Source organism: Phascolarctos cinereus, unplaced genomic scaffold (assembly GCF_003287225.1).
Source record: "Phascolarctos cinereus isolate Bilbo 61053 unplaced genomic scaffold, phaCin_HiC Scaffold_726;HRSCAF=1367, whole genome shotgun sequence".
Lineage (NCBI taxonomy): Eukaryota > Metazoa > Chordata > Mammalia > Diprotodontia > Phascolarctidae > Phascolarctos > Phascolarctos cinereus.
In genome coordinates, this window is record NW_027556098.1 from 119,580,375 (window position 1) to 119,598,860 (window position 18,486).

General features: G+C 49.2%; 1 protein-coding gene across 1 annotated transcript in view; it reads right to left on the minus strand.

Moving 5' to 3' along the window:
* The window catches only part of MUC4 (mucin 4, cell surface associated), a 69,160-nt gene extending 55,972 nt beyond the window's left edge, over positions 1-13,188 (minus strand). The window contains exons 1-6 of the mRNA XM_078146142.1: positions 13,075-13,188; positions 11,625-12,014; positions 8,631-10,470; positions 7,714-8,580; positions 7,439-7,612; positions 1,065-7,265 (exon numbers count right to left, since the gene is read on the minus strand). Coding sequence (XP_078002268.1) covers positions 1,065-7,265; positions 7,439-7,612; positions 7,714-8,580; positions 8,631-10,470; positions 11,625-12,014; positions 13,075-13,188 — 9,586 coding nt within the window. The remainder of the gene's footprint in view (positions 1-1,064; positions 7,266-7,438; positions 7,613-7,713; positions 8,581-8,630; positions 10,471-11,624; positions 12,015-13,074) is intronic.
* Between the last annotated feature and the right edge of the window lie 5,298 nt (positions 13,189-18,486).

Below are 18,486 nucleotides of genomic sequence, written 5' to 3' on the forward strand. Positions count from 1 at the left end.
CCATCAGCCACAGAAAGAGAAGGGTGGAAAATTGTCTCACCGTGAGACACCAAGGACTTCTAGGGATTATAGTAGTTCCACCCAGCCACCCCATAACTATTTCCAGACTGGCTCCACAGCCATTGTTCAGGAGAGCAAGCCTTGTGAAGGAGGGCTCTGCCAAATGTCTCAGCAGCAGCCATGGGTGAGGAAGACCTAGAAAAGACAGCTCTCACCATCCAAGTCCTTGGCACCATCAAATGGTTCAACATCAGAAATACATATGCTTCCATTAGTGGAAATGACACTGAAGAAGATGGTTTGTTGCCATACCCTAAGAACAACTGGGCTTTTCCATCTGACTTAAAAACTCTTCTTTGTGTTATTTCCCCCATTGGAATATAAGGTCCTTGAGAACAAAGAGTGCTTTGGTTTTCTATGTATACACCTGGCACTTAGCACTAGGCCTTGCAGACAGTGAGTGCTTAATAAATGCTTTTTTGTTCAATTTTTCATTCATTCACTCACTTGTTTGTTGCTTCTGTCAGCTTCTAAAAAGTGATTCCTGGAGGTCATATGGTACACCCTTTAACCCCATAAGCCCATAAACCACCATCTGCAGATACAGATCATTGTCTTCTTAAATATTCCTAGGAAGGGCATTCCAAAAGCTTCCTTCACCCTCCTTAGCTCTAAATGCCTGACTCTCACTGTCCTTAGCCTACCTCATTCCAATGAACTAATCTGTCATTCTTTCTATCTCTATCTCTCTGTGTCTCTCTGACTCTGTCTCTCTCTCTCATAGGCTCATAGATTTGGAGCAGGAAAGGACCTTAAAGGTGAATGAGTCCATTGTTTCCTCATTTTAAAGATGAGGAAACAGAGGCTAAGAGAGATTAAGTGAATTCATCATGGTTAATAAGTGTCTGAAGCAGGATTTGAACTTAGGTCTACATGGTACCAAGTCTAACAGTCTGTCCCCTGTGCTGCCTTGTTGCCTCAAAATCGGGGGGCTTCCTCAGGTTGCAGTGACTCAAAAGTGGACATCGCAAAAAAAAAAAAAAGACAACAGAGGTCCCACTGACCTGAAGCCAGGGAGGCTGTAGCATTCTCAGAAGTCATCCAGATGGTTGTGCTAGACCGGAGAGTGCTAGGTTTGGATGTGATCCCAACAGGCAGAGTAGTGATATGACTTGGGAATGGAAGTGTCTGGTTTGCATTGACAGCGGCTCCAGAGGTCAAGGTAAGGGAGAACTGTGTGGAGGTGACTGAATCAGTGATGGTACTTGCAGAGCTAGGAGGGCTGGTGTAACTGGATGGCAATCCTGGAGTGGCAGCAGTAATCTCTGGGAATGCAGAGCTCCTGGGTGGCTGTGAAGAAGGTGCTGGACTCTCCCCAGTGGTAGGTCCTGAGGTCAATGCTGCTGTCTTCGTTGATGGTTGGGACAAGGATGATGCTGATGCAACAAGAGTAGTGTGAGGTGTGCTGCGTGGGGGGCCTGCAGAACTCACAAAGGGTACTAGCAGAGTGGTGGACCCAGAATGGGCTGTGGGAGTGGTTGTGTGCACAGGTACCTGGCTCTCAGTGGTGGGCACAGATGTGCTACTAACTGGATCATGATCCAAGGGAGGGACTGTTACAGGAAGGATTGTCTCATTGAGGGTTGTATTTGTGCTTCCCGCCTGGGAAAGGGTGCTTCTTTCTGTGGTTGTGAAGGTAGTCTGCACAGGAAAAGCTCCTGCTGTCACAGTTGTGGAGCTAAGACTGAAAGGGGAAGAAGCAACAGTCGTGACGACAACTGAAGTAGATGGTTCTGGAGAAGTACTCCCTGAAGTGGAGGAAACAGACGAAAGGGTGCTAGGAAGAGTGGAATCAGTGATCCCAGACTGAGATCTCTGTGTTGTGATCGCTGGAGCAGGGGTGGTGAATACAGCTGCGGTCGGAGCGTAGGAGCTGTGAGAGGAGGTTGATGGTGCTGGTGTTGGTGTCGGTATTGTTCCCTGAGTTTCTGTGGTTTGGAAGGTGGCTGGCTGTTGACTACTGGCTATCTGAGAAGTGGTGTTCCCTGTCAATGGATTGGAAACAGCAGTAGCAGTTTGTGTTGTCGATCCAGGAGTGGTGACAAGGCTCATGGGAGCAGGTGATGTTTGCACAGCAGGTGACTCTGTAGCGATACTGCCTGTAGTAGAGAAAACGGTTGCAGTTCCTGTTGAAACTGTGCTCCGTAAGAGGTATACTGTTGTGATACCTGGAGCAGAGGTTGTGGATTCAACTATTACCAGAGTAGAGGAGATGGCAGAGGAGGCTGTTGGTGTTGTCCCCTCAGATTCTGTGTTCTGAGAGGTGGCAGGCTGTTGAGAAGGGTTTGTGGATTCTGCTGTTGTCAGAGTGGTAGAGCTGGCAGAGGAGGTTGTTGATTTTGGTGTGGGTGTTGTCCCCTGAGATTCTGTGCTGTGAGAGGTGGCTGGCTGTTGATAAGGGGTTGTGGATTCAGCTGCAGTCAGAGTAGTAGAACTGGCAGAGGAGGCTACCGGTGCTGTTCCCTGAGATTGTGTGGTCTGGGAGGTGGCTGGCTGTTGAGAAAGGGTTGTGGATTCAGCTGTTGTCAGAGTGGTAGAACTGGTAGAGGAGGCTATGGGTAGTGTCCCTTGAGATTCTGTGCTCTGAGAGGTGGCTGGCTCCTGAGTAGGTGTTATGGATTCAGCGGTAGTCAGAGTGGTAGAGCTGGGAGAGGAGGCTGTTGATGTTGGTGTGGGTGTTGTCCCCTGAGATTCTGTGCTCTGAGAGGTGGCCGGCTGTTGAGAAGGGGTTGTGGATTCAGCTGCAGTCAGAGTGGTAGAACTGGCAGAGGAGGCTGTGGGTGTTTTCCCCTGAGATTGTGTGGTCTGGGAGGTGGCTGGCTGTTGAGAAGGGGTTGTAGATTCAGCTGTTGTCAGAGTGGTAGAGCTGGCAGAGGAGGCTGTTGGCATTGTCCCCTGAGATTCTGTGCTGTGAGAGGCGGCAGGCTCGTGAGCAGGGGTTGTGGATTCAGCTGTTGTCAGAGTGGTAGACCCGGCAGAGGAGGCTATGGATGTTGTCCCCTGAGATTGTGTGGTGTGGGAGGTGGCTGGCTGTTGGCTAGGGATTGTGGATTCAGCTGTAGTCAGAGTGGTAGACCCGGCAGAGGAGGCTATGGATGTTGTCCCCTGAGATTGTGTGGTCTGGGAGGTGGCTGGCTGTTGAGAAGGGGTTGTGGATTCAGGTGTTGTGAGGGTGGTAGAACTGGCAGAGGAGGCTGTTGGCATTGTCCCCTGAGATTCTGTGCTGTGAGAGGCGGCAGGCTGTTGAGCAGGGGTTGTGGATTCAGCTGTTGTCGGAGTGGTAGAACTGGCAGAGGAGGCTGTTGGCATTGTCCCCTGAGATTCTGTGCTGTGAGAGGCGGCAGGCTGTTGAGCAGGGGTTGTGGATTCAGCTGTTGTCGGAGTGGTAGAACTGGCAGAGGAGGTTGTGGGTGTTGTCCCCTGAGATTCTGTAGTCTCAGAGGTGGCTGCTTGTTGAGAAGGGGTTGTAGATTCAGCTGTTGTCAGAGTGGTAGAACTGGTAGAGGAGGCTATGGGTATTGTCCCTTGAGATTTTGTGCTCTGAGAGGTGGCTGGCTCTTGAGTAGGTGTTATGGATTCAGCTGTAGTCAGAGTGGTAGAGCTGGGAGAGGAGGCTGTTGATGTTGGTGTGGGTGTTGTCCCCTGAGATTGTGTAGTGTGGGAGGTGGCTGGCTGTTGAGAAGAGGTTGTGGATTCAGGTGTTGTGAGCGTGGTAGAACTGGTAGAGGAGGCTGTTGGCATTGTCCCCTGAGATTCTGTGCTGTGAGAGGCGGCAGGCTGTTGAGCAGGGGTTGTGGATTCAGCTGTTGTCAAAGTGGTAGAGCTGGGAGAGGAGGCTGTTGTACCCTGAGATTCTGTGGTCTGGGAGGTAGCTGGCTGTTGAGAAGGGATTGTGGATTCAGCTGTTGTCAGAGTGGTAGAGCTGGCAGAGGAGGCTGTTGATGTTGCAATGAGTGTTGTCCCCTGAGATTTTGTGGTCTGCGAGGTGGCTGGCTGTTGAGTAGGATTTGTGGATTCAGCTGTAGTGAGAGTGGTAGAGCTAGCAGACGACGTTGTTGATGTTGGTGTGGGTGTTGTCCTCTGAGATTGTGTGGTCTGGGAGGTGGCTGGCTGTTGAGAAGGGGTTGTGGATTCAGGTGTTGTGAGGGTGGTAGAACTGGCAGAAGAGGCTGTTGATATTGTCCCCTGAGATTGTGTGCTCTGAGAGGCAGCAGGTTGTTGAGAAGGGGTTGTGGATTCAGCTGTTGTCGGAGTGGTAAAGGTGGCAGAGGAGGCTGTTGATGTTGCAATGAGTGTTGTCTCCTGAGATTCTGTGGTGTCGGAGGTGACTGGCTGTTGGGTAGGGGTTGTGGATTCTGCTGTTGTCAGAGTGGTAGAGCTGGGAGAGGAGGCTGTTGATGTTGGTGTGGGTGTTGTCCCCTGAGATTCTGTTCTCTGAGAGGTGGCTGGCTGTTGAGAAGGGGTTGTAGATTCAGCTGTTGTCAGAGTGGTAGAGCTGGCAGAGGAGGCTGTTGATGTTGCAATGAGTGTTGTCTCCTGTGATTCTGTGGTGTCGGAGGTGACTGGCTGTTGGGTAGAGGTTGTGGATTCTGCTGTTGTCAGAGTGGTAGAGCTGGCAGAGGAGGCTATGGATGTTGTCCCCTGAGATTGTGTGGTGTGGGAGGTGGCTGGCTGTTGACTAGGGATTGTGGATTCAGCTGTGGTCAGAGTGGTAGAGCTAGCAGAGGACTTTGTTGATGTTGGTGTGGGTGTTGTCCCCTGAGATTCTGTGCTGTGAGAGGTGGCAGGCTGTTGAGAAGGGGCTGTGGATTTAGCTGTTGTTAGAGTGGCAGAACTGGCAGAGGAGGCTGTTGATGTTGCAATGAGTGTTGTCCCCTGAGATTGTGTGGTGTGGGAGGTGGCTGGCTGTTGACTGGGGATTGTGGATTCAGCTGTAGTCAGAGTTGTTGAACTGGCAGAGGAGGCTACCAGTGCTGTTCCCTGAGATTGTGTGGTCTGGGAGGTGGCTGGCTGTTGAGAAAGGGTTGTGGATTCAGCTGTTGTCAGAGTGGTAGAACTGGTAGAGGAGGCTATGGGTATTGTCCCTTGAGATTCTGTGCTCTGAGAGGTGGCTGGCTCCTGAGTAGGTGTTATGGATTCAGCGGTAGTCAGAGTGGTAGAGCTGGGAGAGGAGGCTGTTGATGTTGGTGTGGGTGTTGTCCCCTGAGATTCTGTGCTCTGAGAGGTGGCCGGCTGTTGAGAAGGGGTTGTGGATTCAGCTGTTGTCGGAGTGGTAGAACTGGCAGAGGAGGTTGTGGGTGTTGTCCCCTGAGATTCTGTAGTCTCAGAGGCGGCAGGCTGTTGAGCAGGGGTTGTGGATTCAGCTGTTGTCGGAGTGGTAGAACTGGCAGAGGAGGTTGTGGGTGTTGTCCCCTGAGATTCTGTAGTCTCAGAGGTGGCTGCTTGTTGAGAAGGGGTTGTAGATTCAGCTGTTGTCAGAGTGGTAGAACTGGTAGAGGAGGCTACCGTTGCTGTTCCCTGAGATTGTGTGGTCTGGGAGGTGGCTGGCTGTTGAGAAAGGGTTGTGGATTCAGCTGTTGTCAGAGTGGTAGAACTGGTAGAGGAGGCTATGGGTATTGTCCCTTGAGATTCTGTGCTCTGAGAGGTGGCTGGCTCCTGAGTAGGTGTTATGGATTCAGCGGTAGTCAGAGTGGTAGAGGTGGGAGAGGAGGCTGTTGATGTTGGTGTGGGTGTTGTCCCCTGAGATTCTGTAGTCTCAGAGGTGGTTGGCTGTTGAGAAGGGGTTGTAGATTCAGCTGTTGTCAGAGTGGTAGAGCTGGCAGAGGAGGCTGTTGATGTTGCAATGAGTGTTGTCCCCTGAGATTGTGTAGTGTGGGAGGTGGCTGGCTGTTGAGAAGAGGTTGTGGATTCAGGTGTTGTGAGGGTGGTAGAACTGGCAGAGGAGGCTGTTGGCATTGTCCCCTGAGATTCTGTGCTGTGAGAGGCGGCAGGCTGTTGAGCAGGGGTTGTGGATTCAGCTGTTGTCGGAGTGGTAGAACTGGCAGAGGAGGTTGTGGGTGTTGTCCCCTGAGATTCTGTAGTCTCAGAGGTGGCTGGCTGTTGAGAAGGGGTTGTAGATTCAGCTGTTGTCAGAGTGGTAGAGCTGGCAGAGGAGGCTATGGGTATTGTTCCTTGAGATTTTGTGCTCTGAGAGGTGGCTGGCTCTTGAGTAGGATTTGTGGATTCAGCTGTAGTCAGAGTGGTAGAGCTGGGAGAGGAGGCTGTTGATGTTGGTGTGGGTGTTGTCCCCTGAGATTCTGTCCTCTGAGAGGTGGCTGGCTGTTGAGAAGGGGTTGTAGATTCAGCTGTTGTCAGAGTGGTAGAGCTGGCAGAGGAGGCTGTTGATGTTGCAATGAGTGTTGTCCCCTGAGATTGTGTGGTGTGGGAGGTGGCTGGCTGTTGACTAGGGATTGTGGATTCAGCTGTAGTCAGAGTTGTTGAACTGGCAGAGGAGGCTACCGTTGCTGTTCCCTGAGATTGTGTGGTCTGGGAGGTGGCTGGCTGTTGAGAAAGGGTTGTGGATTCAGCTGTTGTCAGAGTGGTAGAACTGGTAGAGGAGGCTATGGGTATTGTCCCTTGAGATTCTGTGCTCTGAGAGGTGGCTGGCTCCTGAGTAGGTGTTATGGATTCAGCGGTAGTCAGAGTGGTAGAGGTGGGAGAGGAGGCTGTTGATGTTGGTGTGGGTGTTGTCCCCTGAGATTCTGTAGTCTCAGAGGTGGTTGGCTGTTGAGAAGGGGTTGTAGATTCAGCTGTTGTCAGAGTGGTAGAGCTGGCAGAGGAGGCTGTTGATGTTGCAATGAGTGTTGTCCCCTGAGATTGTGTAGTGTGGGAGGTGGCTGGCTGTTGAGAAGAGGTTGTGGATTCAGGTGTTGTGAGGGTGGTAGAACTGGCAGAGGAGGCTGTTGGCATTGTCCCCTGAGATTCTGTGCTGTGAGAGGCGGGCTGGCTGTTGAGCAGGGTTGTGGATTCAGCTGTTGTCGGAGTGGTAGAACTGGCAGAGGAGGTTGTGGGTGTTGTCCCCTGAGATTCTGTAGTCTCCGAGGTGGCTGGCTGTTGAGAAGGGGTTGTAGATTCAGCTGTTGTCAGAGTGGTAGAGCTGGCAGAGGAGGCTGTTGATGTTGCAATGAGTGTTGTCCCTGAGATTGTGTAGTGTGGGAGGTGGCTGGCTGTTGAGAAGAGGTTGTGGATTCAGGTGTTGTGAGGGTGGTAGAACTGGCAGAGGAGGCTGTTGGCATTGTCCCCTGAGATTCTGTGCTGTGAGAGGTGGCTGGCTGTTGAGCAGGGGTTGTGGATTCAGCTGTTGTCAGAGTGGTAAAGCTGGGAGAGGAGGCTGTTGTACCCTGAGATTCTGTGGTCTGGGAGGTAGCTGACTGTTGAGAAGGGGTTGTAGATTCAGCTGTTGTCAGAGTGGTAGAGCTGGCAGAGGAGGCTGTTGATGTTGCAATGAGTGTTGTCTCCTGAGATTCTGTGGTGTGGGAGGTGACTGGCTGTTGGGTAGGGATTGTGGATTCAGCTGTAGTCAGAGTGGTAGAGCTGGGAGAGGAGGCTGTTGATGTTGGTGTGGGTGTTGTCCCTGAGATTCTGTCCTCTGAGAGGTGGCTGGCTGTTGAGAACAGGTTGTAGATTCAGCTGTTGTCAGAGTGGTAGAGCTGGCAGAGGAGGCTGTTGATGTTGCAATGAGTGTTGTCCCCTGAGATTGTGTAGTGTGGGAGGTGGCTGGTTGTTGAGAAGAGGTTGTGGATTCAGGTGTTGTGAGGGTGGTAGAACTGGCAGAGGAGGTTGTGGGTGTTGTCCCCTGAGATTCTGTGCTGTGAGAGGCGGCAGGCTGTTGAGCAGGGGTTGTGGATTCAGCTGTTGTCGGAGTGGTAGAACTGGCAGAGGAGGTTGTGGGTGTTGTCCCCTGAGATTCTGTAGTCTCAGAGGTGGCTGCTTGTTGAGAAGGGGTTGTAGATTCAGCTGTTGTCAGAGTGGTAGAGCTGGCAGAGGAGGCTGTTGATGTTGCAATGAGTGTTGTCCCCTGAGATTGTGTAGTGTGGGAGGTGGCTGGCTGTTGAGAAGAGGTTGTGGATTCAGGTGTTGTGAGCGTGGTAGAACTGGTAGAGGAGGCTGTTGGCATTGTCCCCTGAGATTCTGTGCTGTGAGAGGCGGCAGGCTGTTGAGCAGGGGTTGTGGATTCAGCTGTTGTCAGAGTGGTAGAGCTGGGAGAGGAGGCTGTTGTACCCTGAGATTCTGTGTCTGGGAGGTAGCTGGCTGTTGAAGGGATTGTGGATTCAGCTGTTGTCAGAGTGGTAGAGCTGGCAGAGGAGGCTGTTGATGTTGCAATGAGTGTTGTCCCCTGAGATTTTGTGGTCTGCGAGGTGGCTGGCTGTTGAGTAGGATTTGTGGATTCAGCTGTAGTCAGAGTGGTAGAGCTAGCAGACGACGTTGTTGATGTTGGTGTGGTGTTGTCCTCTGAGATTGTGTGGTCTGGGAGGTGGCTGGCTGTTTGAGAAGGGTTGTGGATTCAGGTGTTGGAGGGTGGTAGAACTGGCAGAAGAGGCTGTTGATATTGTCCCCTGAGATTGTGTGCTCTGAGAGGCAGCAGGTTGTGAGAAGGGGTTGTGGATTCAGCGTTGTCGGAGTGGTAAAAGTGGCAGAGGAGGCTGTTGATGTTGCAATGAGTGTTGTCTCCTGAGATTCTGTGGTGTCGGAGGTGACTGGCTGTTGGGTAGGGGTTGTGGATTCTGCTGTTGTCAGAGTGGTAGAGCTGGGAGAGGAGGCTGTTGATGTTGGTGTGGGTGTTGTCCCCTGAGATTCTGTTCTCTGAGAGGTGGCTGGCTGTTGAGAAGGGGTTGTAGATTCAGCTGTTGTCAGAGTGGTAGAGCTGGCAGAGGAGGCTGTTGATGTTGCAATGAGTGTTGTCTCCTGTGATTCTGTGGTGTCGGAGGTGACTGGCTGTTGGGTAGAGGTTGTGGATTCTGCTGTTGTCAGAGTGGTAGAGCTGGCAGAGGAGGCTATGGATGTTGTCCCCTGAGATTGTGTGGTGTGGGAGGTGGCTGGCTGTTGACTAGGGATTGTGGATTCAGCTGTGGTCAGAGTGGTAGAGCTAGCAGAGGACTTTGTTGATGTTGGTGTGGGTGTTGTCCCCTGAGATTCTGTGCTGTGAGAGGTGGCAGGCTGTTGAGAAGGGGCTGTGGATTTAGCTGTTGTTAGAGTGGCAGAACTGGCAGAGGAGGCTGTTGATGTTGCAATAAGTGTTGTCCCCTGAGATTGTGTGGTGTGGGAGGTGGCTGGCTGTTGACTGGGGATTGTGGATTCAGCTGTAGTCAGAGTTGTTGAACTGGCAGAGGAGGCTACCAGTGCTGTTCCCTGAGATTGTGTGGTCTGGGAGGTGGCTGGCTGTTGAGAAAGGGTTGTGGATTCAGCTGTTGTCAGAGTGGTAGAGCTGGCAGAGGAGGCTATGGGTATTGTTCCTTGAGATTTTGTGCTCTGAGAGGTGGCTGGCTCTTGAGTAGGATTTGTGGATTCAGCTGTAGTCAGAGTGGTAGAGCTGGGAGAGGAGGCTGTTGATGTTGGTGTGGGTGTTGTCCCCTGAGATTCTGTCCTCTGAGAGGTGGCTGGCTGTTGAGAAGGGGTTGTAGATTCAGCTGTTGTCAGAGTGGTAGAGCTGGCAGAGGAGGCTGTTGATGTTGCAATGAGTGTTGTCCCCTGAGATTGTGTGGGGTGGGAGGTGGCTGGCTGTTGACTAGGGATTGTGGATTCAGCTGTAGTCAGAGTTGTTGAACTGGCAGAGGAGGCTACCGTTGCTGTTCCCTGAGATTGTGTGGTCTGGGAGGTGGCTGGCTGTTGAGAAAGGGTTGTGGATTCAGCTGTTGTCAGAGTGGTAGAACTGGTAGAGGAGGCTATGGGTATTGTCCCTTGAGATTCTGTGCTCTGAGAGGTGGCTGGCTCCTGAGTAGGTGTTATGGATTCAGCTGCAGTCAGAGTGGTAGAGGTGGGAGAGGAGGCTGTTGATGTTGGTGTGGGTGTTGTCCCCTGAGATTCTGTAGTCTCAGAGGTGGTTGGCTGTTGAGAAGGGGTTGTAGATTCAGCTGTTGTCAGAGTGGTAGAGCTGGCAGAGGAAGCTGTTGATGTTGCAATGAGTGTTGTCCCCTGAGATTGTGTAGTGTGGGAGGTGGCTGGCTGTTGAGAAGAGGTTGTGGATTCAGGTGTTGTGAGGGTGGTAGAACTGGCAGAGGAGGCTGTTGGCATTGTCCCCTGAGATTCTGTGCTGTGAGAGGCGGCTGGCTGTTGAGCAGGGGTTGTGGATTCAGCTGTTGTCGGAGTGGTAGAACTGGCAGAGGAGGTTGTGGGTGTTGTCCCCTGAGATTCTGTAGTCTCAGAGGTGGCTGGCTGTTGAGAAGGGTTGTAGATTCAGCTGTTGTCAGAGTGGTAGAGCTGGCAGAGGAGGCTGTTGATGTTGCAATGAGTGTTGTCCCTGAGATTGTGTAGTGTGGGAGGTGGCTGGCTGTTGAGAAGAGGTTGTGGATTCAGGTGTTGTGAGGGTGGTAGAACTGGCAGAGGAGGCTGTTGGCATTGTCCCCTGAGATTCTGTGCTGTGAGAGGCGGCAGGCTGTTGAGCAGGGGTTGTGGATTCAGCTGTTGTCAAAGTGGTAGAGCTGGGAGAGGAGGCTGTTGTACCCTGAGATTCTGTGGTCTGGGAGGTAGCTGGCTGTTGAGAAGGGGTTGTAGATTCAGCTGTTGTCAGAGTGGTAGAGCTGGCAGAGGAGGCTGTTGATGTTGCAATGAGTGTTGTCCCTGAGATTGTGTAGTGTGGGAGGTGGCTGGCCGTTGAGAAGAGGTTGTGGATTCAGGTGTTGTGAGCGTGGTAGAACTGGTAGAGGAGGCTGTTGGCATTGTCCCCTGAGATTCTGTGCTGTGAGAGGCGGCAGGCTGTTGAGCAGGGGTTGTGGATTCAGCTGTTGTCAAAGTGGTTGAGCTGGGAGAGGAGGCTGTTGTACCCTGAGATTCTGTGGTCTGGGAGGTAGCTGGCTGTTGAGAAGAGGTTGTGGATTCAGGTGTTGTGAGGGTGGTAGAACTGGCAGAGGAGGCTGTTGGCATTGTCCCCTGAGATTCTGTGCTGTGAGAGGCGGCAGGCTGTTGAGCAGGGGTTGTGGATTCAGCTGTTGTCAGAGTGGTAAAGCTGGGAGAGGAGACTGTTGATGTTGCAATGAGTGTTGTCCCCTGAGATTTTGTGGTCTGCGAGGTGGCTGGCTGTTGAGTAGGATTTGTGGATTCAGCTGTAGTGAGAGTGGTAGAGCTAGCAGACGACGTTGTTGATGTTGGTGTGGGTGTTGTCCTCTGAGATTGTGTGGTCTGGGAGGTGGCTGGCTGTTGAGAAGGGGTTGTGGATTCAGGTGTTGTGAGGGTGGTAGAACTGGCAGAGAGGCTGTTGATATTGTCCCTGAGATTGTGTGCTCTGAGAGGCAGCAGGTTGTTGAAGAAGGGGTTGTGGATTCAGCTGTTGTCGGAGTGGTAAAAGTGGCAGAGGAGGCTGTTGATGTTGCAATGAGTGTTGTCTCCTGAGATTCTGTGGTGTCGGAGGTGACTGGCTGTTGGGTAGGGGTTGTGGATTCTGCTGTTGTCAGAGTGGTAGAGCTGGGAGAGGAGGCTGTTGATGTTGGTGTGGGTGTTGTCCCCTGAGATTCTGTTCTCTGAGAGGTGGCTGGCTGTTGAGAAGGGGTTGTAGATTCAGCTGTTGTCAGAGTGGTAGAGCTGGCAGAGGAGGCTGTTGATGTTGCATGAGTGTTGTCTCCTGTGATTCTGTGGTGTCGGAGGTGACTGGCTGTTGGGTAGAGGTTGTGGATTCTGCTGTTGTCAGAGTGGTAGAGCTGGCAGAGGAGGCTATGGATGTTGTCCCCTGAGATTGTGTGGTGTGGGAGGTGGCTGGCTGTTGACTAGGGATTGTGGATTCAGCTGTGGTCAGAGTGGTAGAGCTAGCAGAGGACTTTGTTGATGTTGGTGGGTGTTGTCCTCTGAGATTCTGTGCTGTGAGAGGTGGCAGGCTGTTGAGAAGGGGCTGTGGGATTTAGCTGTTGTTAGAGTGGCAGAACTGGCAGAGGAGGCTGTTGATGTTGCAATAAGTGTTGTCCCTGAGATTGTGTGGTGTGGGAGGTGGCTGGCTGTTGACTGGGGATTGTGGATTCAGCTGTAGTCAGAGTTGTTGAACTGGCAGAGGAGGCTACCAGTGCTGTTCCCTGAGATTGTGTGGTCTGGGAGGTGGCTGGCTGTTGAGAAGGGTTGTGGATTCAGCTGTTGTCAGAGTGTAGAGCTGGCAGAGGAGGCTATGGGTATTGTTCCTTAGATTTTGTGCTCTGAGAGGTGGCTGGTCTTGAGTAGGATTTGTGGATTCAGCTGTAGTCAGAGTGGTAGAGCTGGGAGAGGAGGCTGTTGATGTTGGTGTGGGTGTTGTCCCTGAGATTCTGTCCTCTGAGAGGTGGCTGGCTGTTGAGAAGGGGTTGTAGATTCAGCTGTTGTCAGAGTGGTAGAGCTGGCAGAGGAGGCTGTTGATGTTGCAATGAGTGTTGTCCCCTGAGATTGTGTGGGGTGGGAGGTGGCTGGCTGTTGACTAGGGATTGTGGATTCAGCTGTAGTCAGAGTTGTTGAACTGGCAGAGGAGGCTACCGTTGCTGTTCCCTGAGATTGTGTGGTCTGGGAGGGTGCTGCTGTTGAGAAAGGGTTGTGGATTCAGCTGTTGTCAGAGTGGTAGAACTGGTAGAGGAGGCTATGGTATTGTCCCTTGAGATTCTGTGCTCTGAGAGGTGGCTGGCTCCTGAGTAGGTGTTATGGATTCAGCGGTAGTCAGAGTGGTAGAGGTGGGAGAGGAGGCTGTTGATGTTGGTGTGGGTGTTGTCCCCTGAGATTCTGTAGTCTCAGAGGTGGTTGGCTGTTGAGAAGGGTTGTAGATTCAGCTGTTGTCAGAGTGGTAGAGCTGGCAGAGGAAGCTGTTGATGTTGCAATGAGTGTTGTCCCCTGAGATTGTGTAGTGTGGGAGGTGGCTGGCTGTTGAGAAGAGGTTGTGGATTCAGGTGTTGTGAGGGGGGTAGAACTGGCAGAGGAGGCTGTTGGCATTGTCCCCTGAGATTCTGTGCTGTGGAGGCGGCTGGCTGTTGAGCAGGGGTTGTGGATTCAGCTGTTGTCGGAGTGGTAGAACTGGCAGAGGAGGTTGTGGGTGTTGTCCCCTGAGATTCTGTAGTCTCAGAGGTGGCTGGCTGTTGAGAAGGGGTTGTGGATTCAGCTGTTGTCAAAGTGGTAGAGCTGGAGAGGAGGCTGTTGTACCCTGAGATTCTGTGGTCTGGAGGTAGCTGGCTGTTGAGAAGGGGTTGTAGATTCAGCTGTTGTCAGAGTGGTAGAGCTGGCAGAGGAGGCTGTTGATGTTGCAGTGAGTGTTGTCCCCTGAGATTGTGTAGTGTGGGAGGTGGCTGGCCGTTGAGAAGAGGTTGTGGATTCAGGTGTTGTGAGCGTGGTAGAACTGGTAGAGGAGGCTGTTGGCATGTCCCCTGAGATTCTGTGCTGTGAGAGGCGGCAGGCTGTTGAGCAGGGTTGTGGATTCAGCTGTTGTCAAGTGGTAGAGCTGGGAGAGGAGGCTGTTGTACCCTGAGATTCTGTGGTCTGGGAGGTAGCTGGCTGTTGAGAAGAGGTTGTGGATTCAGGTGTTGTGAGTGGTAGAACTGGCAGAGGAGGCTGTTGCATTGTCCCTGAGATTCTGTGCTGTGAGAGGCGGCAGGCTGTTGAGCAGGGTTGTGGATTCAGCTGTTGTCAGAGTGGTAAAGCTGGGAGAGGAGACTGTTGATGTTGCAATGAGTGTTGTCCCCTGAGATTTTGTGGTCTGCGAGGTGGCTGGCTGTTGAGTAGGATTTGTGGATTCAGCTGTAGTAGAGTGGTAGAGCTAGCAGACGACGTTGTTGATGTTGGTGTGGGTGTTGTCCCTGAGATTGTGTGGTCTGGAGGTGGCTGGCTGTTGAGAAGGGGTTGTGGATTCAGGTGTTGTGAGGGTGGTAGAACTGGCAGAAGGAGGCTGTTGATATTGGTCCCTGAGATTGTGTGCTCTGAGAGCAGCAGGTTGTTGAGAAGGGGTTGTGGATTCAGCTGTTGTCGGAGTGGTAAAAGTGGCAGAGGAGGCTGTTGATGTTGCAATGAATGTTGTCTCCTGAGATTCTGTGGTGTCGGAGGTGACTGGCTGTTGGGTAGGGGTTGTGGAATCTGCTGTTGTCAGAGTGGTAGAGCTGGGAGAGGAGGCTGTTGATGTTGGTGTGGGTGTTGTCCCCTGAGATTCTGTTCTCTGAGAGGTGGCTGGCTGTTGAGAAGGGGTTGTAGATTCAGCTGTTGTCAGAGTGGTAGAGCTGGCAGAGGAGGCTGTTGATGTTGCAATGAGTGTTGTCTCCTGAGATTCTGTGATGTTGGAGGTGACTGGCTGTTGGGTAGGGGTTGTGGATTCTGCTGTTGTCAGAGTGGTAGAGCTGGCAGAGGAGGTTATGGATGTTGTCTCCTGAGATTCTGTGATGTTGGAGGTGACTGGCTGTTGAGTAGGGATTGTGGATTCAGCTGTGGTCAGAGTGGTAGAGCTAGCAGAGGACTTTGTTGATGTTGGTGTGGTTGTTGTCCCCTGAGATTCTGTGCTCTGAGAGGTGGCAGGCTGTTGAGAAGGGGTTGTGGATTCAGCTGTTGTCGGAGTGGTAGAGGTGGCAGAGGAGGCTGTTGATGTTGGTGTGGGTGTTTTCCCTGAGATTGTGTGGTCTGGGAGGTGGCTGGCTGTTGAGAAGTGGTTGTGGATTCAGCTGGTAGAGCTATAGAGGTAGCAGAAAACGCTGTTTGTGTGGGTGTTGTTCCCTGAGATTGTGTTTTCTGGGAGGTGGCTGGCTGTTGAGCAGGAGTTGTGGTTTCAGCTGTTTTCAGAGTGGAGGAGCTGGTGGAAGAAGCTGTTAATGCTGGTGTTTGTGTTGTACCATGAGTTTCTGTGGTGGAGCTTCCTGCTTCTTTACTAGTGCCTGACACAGAAGTGATGCTCTGTGTTATCTGACTGGAAACAGCAGGGGAACTTTGTCTTGTTGATCCAAGAGTTGTGTAAGGGCTTGTGGAAATACTTGTTCCTTGTGCAATCATGCTGTCTGGAGAAATGATAGAATTATGATGTTAATGAGGTTTCCACTTATTAGGGAAGGAATATTTTGGTCCCCCTGTGGATTTACTTATATAGACTCTACAGAAGGTGGAGCTTTAGCTGGATCTTGGAAACCAGGAGATGGAGGTGAGAAGAGAAAGTCTCCCAGCATTTGTAATATTCCCTAGAAAGCCATGGAGAAGGGAATTCAAAAATCATATGTCATCAACAGCAAGCAGTCCATAAGTCTCAATCATAACTTATATAGAAGGCATACTCTATAAGAAGCCTGATTGGAAAGGGCCGAGGCGTTGGAAAGCAGCAAATATAAGATGATGAATTTAATTTAATTCGGGACGGTAAAATGGAAGCACTGGAGTTTTTTGGGTTTGGGAGAGTTGTGGCATATTCAGATCTTCACGTTAGAAAAATCACTTTGTCTGCTGCTACGTGAAATGTAGGTTGTGGTCGGGAGAGCCTTGAGGTAGGGAGACGAATTAAGTCATTGCAATAGTCCAGGTGAGAGATTATAGGGACATGAACTACGCAGGTGGTTATTTGAATAGAGTGAAGAGGACATTTATGAGAGATATTGTGAAGGTGGAAACAATGAGATTGATGACAGATTGGCTATGTGGAATAGGTGTGAGAGCTAGGAGTTGAGGATCACATTGCAGCTGTGGGTCTGGGTAACTGGGAGCATTGTGACCTTTGCCTTTCCCAGTAGGGAAGTTAGAAAGAAAAGAGGAATAGGGAGAAAGATGATTACTTCTCTTTTGGAAACAGTAAGTTTGAGATACTTATAGAAGAAAGGGGAAGGGAAAAGGAAGGGAACAAACATTTAATAAGTGCCTACTACATCTTTACAAACATCTCATTTGATGCTCCCAACAACCTCAGGAGGTATGTGCTGTTATTGTCTCCATTTTATAGTCAAGGAAAATGAGTAAAGCTAGTAGTGCTTTTTCTAGGCAAAAGAGTATGCACAGTGTAATGCCTGTTACCATATAGTTCCAAATTGCTTTCCAGAAAGGTTGGACCCAACTCATAGTTCTACCAACAGTGCATTGGTTTGCCTGTGCTCTCCCATAGCCCCTCTAATTATAATTGTCCCTTATTTCTATATATCTTCCAATCCGATGTGTGTGAGGTGGAACTTCAGAGGTGCTTAAATTTACATTTCTTTGATTATTAATGATTTGGAACATTTTTCATAAAATTGTTGATAGTTCGAATTTCTTCCCTTGAGAATTTCCTATTCATATTCTTTGACCATTTATCTATTAGAGAATGACTGTTTTTATTATATAGTTGTATCAATTCCCTATATATTGTAGATCACAGTCATTTATCAGAGAAATTTGCTCTAAAGATTTTCCCCTGTTTACTGCTTTCCTTAAAATTCTAATTGTATTGATTTTATTTGTGTAAAACCTTTTGAATTTTGTATGCTCAAAATTGTATATTTTATGTCCTGTGATCCTCCATCCCTCTTTTTTTCTGTCACTAACCTTCTCTCTATCCATAATTATGAAAAGTATCTCCTTTCATTCTCCTCTAATAAATTTATAAATAATCCTTCATATCTATCCTAAATCCATTTGGGGCTTACTGTAGTATAAGATGTGAGATCCTAATTTCTCTCAGACTACTTTCTAATTTTTCCCAGAAGTTTGTGTTGAAGAGTGAATCATTACCTCAGGTATTTATGTTCTTGATTTTGTCAATAACTATGATGCTGTGTTCAATTTCTTATGGATTTTGTGTACTGAAAATGTTCTCTTGTTGATTTTTCTGTTTTATTAAATAAGTGCAATTTGTTTTGGTGACTACTGCTTTGTAGTACGGTTTTAGATGTGGTACTACTAGACCCTGTATTCCCACTTTTAAAACTTATTTTCCTTTAAATTCTTGACATTTTGCTCTTCCAGATGAATTTTGTTATAATTTTGTCTAGTGCTATAAAGCAATCCTTTCATAGTTTGATTGGTATGGTACTGAATCTGTAAATTAATTTAGATAGTATTAGCATTTTGTTATATATCACATATATTTATTTATTATAGCTTTAATACCTTAAAAACTGCACTAAGACTTTTGGGACACATGGTATTAATACTGCGCAACCACAAGCAATTGATTCCTCCTAATTATTTGCCTCTACTTATTTTATATATATAAGGGTATGGGGGAATCATCCATTTTTAACAGCAAGATCAATGACTTATATGGGGATCTTGTTCACAACTGTCTCTTGTTCAATGAAACTATTTCAGTTCAACAAATAATAGGTGGTGGAGTGAAAACAACACTGGACCTGGAGTCAGGAAGACTCTAGTTCAAATCCAGACTTAGATAGTCGATGGCTATGTGTCCATAGGCAAGTCACTTAACTTCTATTTGCCTCCATTTCCTCATCTGTAAACAGGAATAATCATAGCACCTGCCTTCCAGGTCAGATAAATTAGGGAAGATAAAATTAGATAGTATTTGTAAAGTGCTTTGCAAACCTTAAGGTGAAATATAATTGCCAGCTATTATATAGAGATACAATATATGTATGTAGAGATATAGAGATATATAAAGCAAGGATCCTGTCACCAAGGATCTTACAAACTAATTGAGGTGGGGGGGAGTGGAGACGTGTCATATATATATATATATATATATATATATATGTATGTATTTTATATACATATATATATAAAATATGTATTATACATATATAGTCTTCTCTAATGGTCTCATTGATGGAAGAATGAAGAGCCTATTGAATGATGGAAAAAATAATAATGTCAGAGTCCAAAGACCTGGGTTCCGGAGCTGGTACAGTCTTTTACTATGTGACCGTGGTCAGGTTGTTTGAATTCTCTTTGCCTTGGTTGTCTTTTCTAGAAAATGGAGGTTATAATATCTGTCCTACCCACCTTGATTGTAAGGAAAGTGCTTTGCAAGCCACGAATTACTACAATATTTTAACTTTTATTATTACCTAAGCTTAAGAAATCTTTAACCTGGCTACCTTTTTAAAAATTTGTCCTCTTTGTTGGGTGATGATGTGTGTCTGTTTGATTGTCATCTTTGGGACTGCAATGTTGCCAGGGACAGGGGTATTGATAATAGACGTGATTAGACGTAGAAAAGAGGACTGGACTTGTAGTCAGAAAATCTGGGTTTGAATTTCCATCTGACTCTTCCATTTACCAGCTTTGAGCCAGTCATTTAACTATCCCATGCCTCGGTTTCCTCATTTGTAAACTTGGGCTAAT